The sequence below is a fragment of the Camelus dromedarius genome, chromosome 4 (assembly GCF_036321535.1).
Source record: "Camelus dromedarius isolate mCamDro1 chromosome 4, mCamDro1.pat, whole genome shotgun sequence".
NCBI lineage: Eukaryota > Metazoa > Chordata > Mammalia > Artiodactyla > Camelidae > Camelus > Camelus dromedarius.
The window spans coordinates 34,426,313-34,430,556 of record NC_087439.1 but is presented as its reverse complement, the minus strand read 5'-3'; the positions used below and the strand labels follow the sequence as shown (position 1 = coordinate 34,430,556).

The 4,244-nt window shown below is 39.1% G+C and overlaps 1 protein-coding gene across 1 annotated transcript; it reads left to right on the top strand.

Moving 5' to 3' along the window:
• Positions 1–798: 798 nt before the first annotated feature.
• LOC105093716 (elongation factor 1-alpha 1-like) lies at positions 799–2,549 on the top strand. Its single transcript, XM_064484787.1, is given in 3 exon segments — positions 799–1,071; positions 1,074–1,475; positions 1,478–2,549. Coding segments are annotated over 3 exon segments (1,239 nt in total). The 5' UTR covers positions 799–1,001; the 3' UTR covers positions 2,245–2,549.
• The last annotated feature ends 1,695 nt before the right edge of the window (positions 2,550–4,244 follow it).

Sequence of the window (4,244 nt, the reverse complement as noted above, 5' to 3'; positions counted from 1 at the left end):
GTTTACATACAGTAAGAAACAAATACATTGCTTGATGAGTTTTGTCAAATAGTATAGTTTCATAACCACCACCACAATCAAGATACAGACTATTTTTCTTATTTATTGGCTATTTAACATGTGCCAGGCATGACATGTTTCATTTATGTTCTTTTATTTAAGTCACATCACAACTTTATGTTGTCGGTTTAATTGTCATTCCCATTTCACCAGTGAGAAAACAGATGTTAAGTAACTTGCTCAAAATAATGATTCTGATTGGTGGTTGACTCAACTGAGGCAACTGTAAACTGAGGCAAGCATTTCTCCTACTCTGCACTGCTTCCACACATCAAGGGATTGTTTAGTTGGTAAAATACTCATTACTGAGATGTCCAGTTAGATATATAATTTCTGCACATTATTGCTATTTCAAATCCCTAATATTCAGAAACATAACCTAAAAACTATAAAAATTCAACCACATATCTTTATTTTGGCATTTGTTACTGGGTTCTCTAGAAGTGATAATTTGGCATTCAGGGTTTTTGTATGATATTCATATCAGAAGTCATTAGGGGGTGAGGGTATAGCTAAGAGGTAGAATGTGTGCCTAGCAAGCATGAGGTGTCCTGGGTTCAATCCCCAGTACGTTGTTGGGGGGAAGGTATAGCTCAGTGGTACAGCGCATGCTTAGCATGCATGCACAAGGTCCTGAGTTCAATACCCTGTCCCTCCATTAAAATAAATAAATAAACCTAATTACCTCCCTCTAAAACAAATAAAAAACAAAAAACAAAAATAAAACAAGCAGCTTTTTCGCAATGGGTTTGCCGCCAGGACACAGGTGTCGTGAAAACCACCGCTAAATCTAAGCCAAAAAGGGAAAGAAGACTCACATCAACATTGTGGTCATCGGACACGTAGATTCAGGCAAGTCTACCACCACCGGCCATCTGATCTACAAATGTGATGGCATCAACAAGAGAACCATCGAAAAGTTCGAGAAGGAGGCTGCCAAGATGGGAAAGGGCTCCTTCAAGTATGCCTGGGTCTTGGACAAGCTGAAGGCAGAACGTGAGCATGGTATCATCATGATATCTCCCTGTGGAAATTCGAGACCAGCAAGTACTACGTGACCATTATTGATGCCCCAGGACACAGAGACTTTATCAAAAACATGATTACAGGCACATCTCAGGCTGACTGTGCTGTCCTGATTGTGGCTGCTGGTGTTGGTGAATTTGAAGCAGGTATCTCCAAGAATGGGCAGACCCGTGAGCATGCCCTTCTGGCTTACACTCTGGGTGTGAAACAACTAATCGTTGGCGTTAATAAGATGGATTCCACTGAGCCACCCTACAGCCAGAAGAGATACGAGGAAATTGTTAAGGAAGTCAGCACCTACATTAAGAAAATTGGCTACAACCTTGACACCATAGCATTTGTGCCAATTTCTGGCTGGAATGGTGACAACATGCTGGAGCCGAGTGCTAACACGCCTGGTTCAAGGGATGGAAAGTCACCCATAAAGATGGCAATGCCAGTGGAACCATGCTGCTTGAAGCTCTGGATTGCATCCTGCCACCAACTCAGCCAACTGACAAGCCCTTGCGTCTGCCCCTCCAGGATGTCTACAAGATTGGTGGTACTGGTACTGTTCCTGTGGGTCGAGTGGAGACTGGTGTTCTCACACCTGGCGTGGTGGTCACCTTTGCTCCAGTCAACGTTACAACTGAAGTCAAGTCCATTGAGATGCACCATGAAGCTTTGAGTGAAGCCCTACCTGGGGACAACGTGGGCTTCAACGTCAAGAACGTGCCTGTCAAGGATGTTCATCGTGGCAATGTGGCTGGTAACAGCAAAAATGATCCACCAATGGAAGCAGCTGGCTTCACAGCTCAAGTGATTATCTTGAACCATCCAGGCCAGATCAGTGCTGGATATGCACCTGTACTGGATTGTCACACAGCTCACATTGCTTGCAAGTTTGCTGAACTGAAGGAGAAGATTGACCGTCATTCTGGGAAAAAGCTGGAAGATGGTCCCAAGTTCTTGAAATCTGGTGATGCTGCCATTGTTGACATGGTTCCTGGCAAGCCCATGTGTGTTGAGAGCGTCTCTGACTATCCTCCTCTGAGCCATTTTGCTGTCTGTGACATGAGACAGACGGTTGCTGTGGGTGTCATCAAGGCAATGGACAAGAAGGCAGCTGGAGCTGGCAAGGTCACCAAGTCTGCCCAGAAAGCTCAGAAGGCTAAATGAATATTATCCCCAATACCTGCCACCTCAGTCTTAATCAGTGGTGGAAGAACGGTCTCAGAACTGTTTGTCTCAATTGGCCATTTAAGTTTAATAGTAAAAGACTGGTTAATGGTAACAATGCATCGTAAAATCTTCAGAAGGAAGGAATGTTTTGTGGACCATTTGTTTCTTTTGTGTGTGTAGCAGTTTTAAGTTATTAGTTTTTAAAATCAGTACTTTTTAATGGAAACAACTTGACCAAAAATCTGTCACAGAATTTTGAGACCCATTAAAACAAAGTTTAATGAGAAAAAAAAAAAATAAAACAAGCAAAAAAAGAAGTCAATAGATAAGTCAATATGAATTTATTGAATTCATTCAAGTGCATGGTAGATTACTGAGTGAAGAAAAGGTCTGAGTGGAGGAAAGTATGTGGCCTTAGTTCCCAATTTTATTGATGAGAAAAAAAATATACAGAAATTAATGGGTTAAGGCACAATAAAAGATTCTTTATGACCTAGGGTTAACAATATGAAAGTTAAAAGAAATAAGTTATGGAAGAGTTATCAGGGAAAGTTCCACGGGTGAAGAATGGGTTTGAACAGGTGGATTGAACAAGGTGTAGATTTGAAGTCGTAGAGAGGAAGGTGAAGTTATTTCTATGATAAGGTCAGGGAAGTGAGAATGAACTAGGCACGTGTTGAGGACAGACACTAAAAGTTGGGTTGGAAGCTAGGGTGAAATAAGGTTGCATAAACTTATGTTGTAAAGGAATTTCTATGTCAGTAAGAGAAGTTTGGGCTTGATTCAGGGGGCATTGAGGCACCAGTGTATATTCATGAGCCAGAATGATAATTTAGGAATCATGATCTTTGTTCTCATAAAGCTAAATTATGATGTTGAACTATGAAGACACTTTAAACACCAGTGTTCCCCATGGATTTATCCAAGAACCTCTTTGTTTTCTTTTTAACAGCCTGTTCCTTGGTAATATTTGTCACCTCTCTGTGCAGTCCTTTTTAAGAAGAGGGAAATAACTTGTAATAACTTTTAATGGAGAATTTTCTGTGAAAATACTGAATCACTATGCTGTACACCTTGTAAATCAATTATACTTCAGTAAAAAAGAAAACAGGTTATATGATTCTTTTCATTTAAAATTTTTGGCTGATGTATTAAAATTTTTGTTGTCATCACTATGCTGTGGAAGAAATATGGCCTTGTAGACAACCCCATGATCTGAAAAAAATGAGGCCAACACCTACCTACATATCCTATCAGGTTGTTTTCAAGTTGAAATGAAGTATTGTATATGAAACTGAGTGTCTGCTACCTTGGAGGAGCTCAGTGTGTGTTGATTCTCTGAGACTGTCTTTATTCCATTGTATATTCTTCTCTTTTCACCATTTCTTATGTCTACCAGTGATTGATAGTAGAAAACCAAACCAATGAGGAAATAGCAAGTAAATATTAATGAGAAACCTTAGAAACAGTTGATAATTTGTATGTTTCTTGTGTATATTGTATGTTTTATGAATATATTTGTACATGTGCTCTGCTCATTTTTATTTTATTTAATTTTTATTTTTATTTAATTTTTTAAAAAAACTTATTTTGAACACATTTATTGTGGTACATTTTTTAATCATATGCCATTTAATGGATTTCTTGAAGTTCTCTAAATACACATTTCTTGTAAGTTGAAGAAAGAAAGATGAGCAGGGATCAGACTGTAAATGTGGATTTTCCTACATGTGAAAACCTCCTCCCCTCATCTTGAGGAGGAAGGAAAGTACACTTTTTACTGAATGTTTTGTTTTAAAATACATTGTTTGGAGTGCATTAACTGAAAATAACATTGTATTGGGCAATGAAGCTTGATGTAATAGTACTTCAATTGCTAAGTATTTAAACTTTCGTAGAAGCTGAAGTAGTCAGGCCAATAGTGATTAACTTCTCTGCTCTTCTGAGTGGGTCTTCAGGAGAAACAAGCTGATGAGAGCCAAGGCTCTACTTCTGAT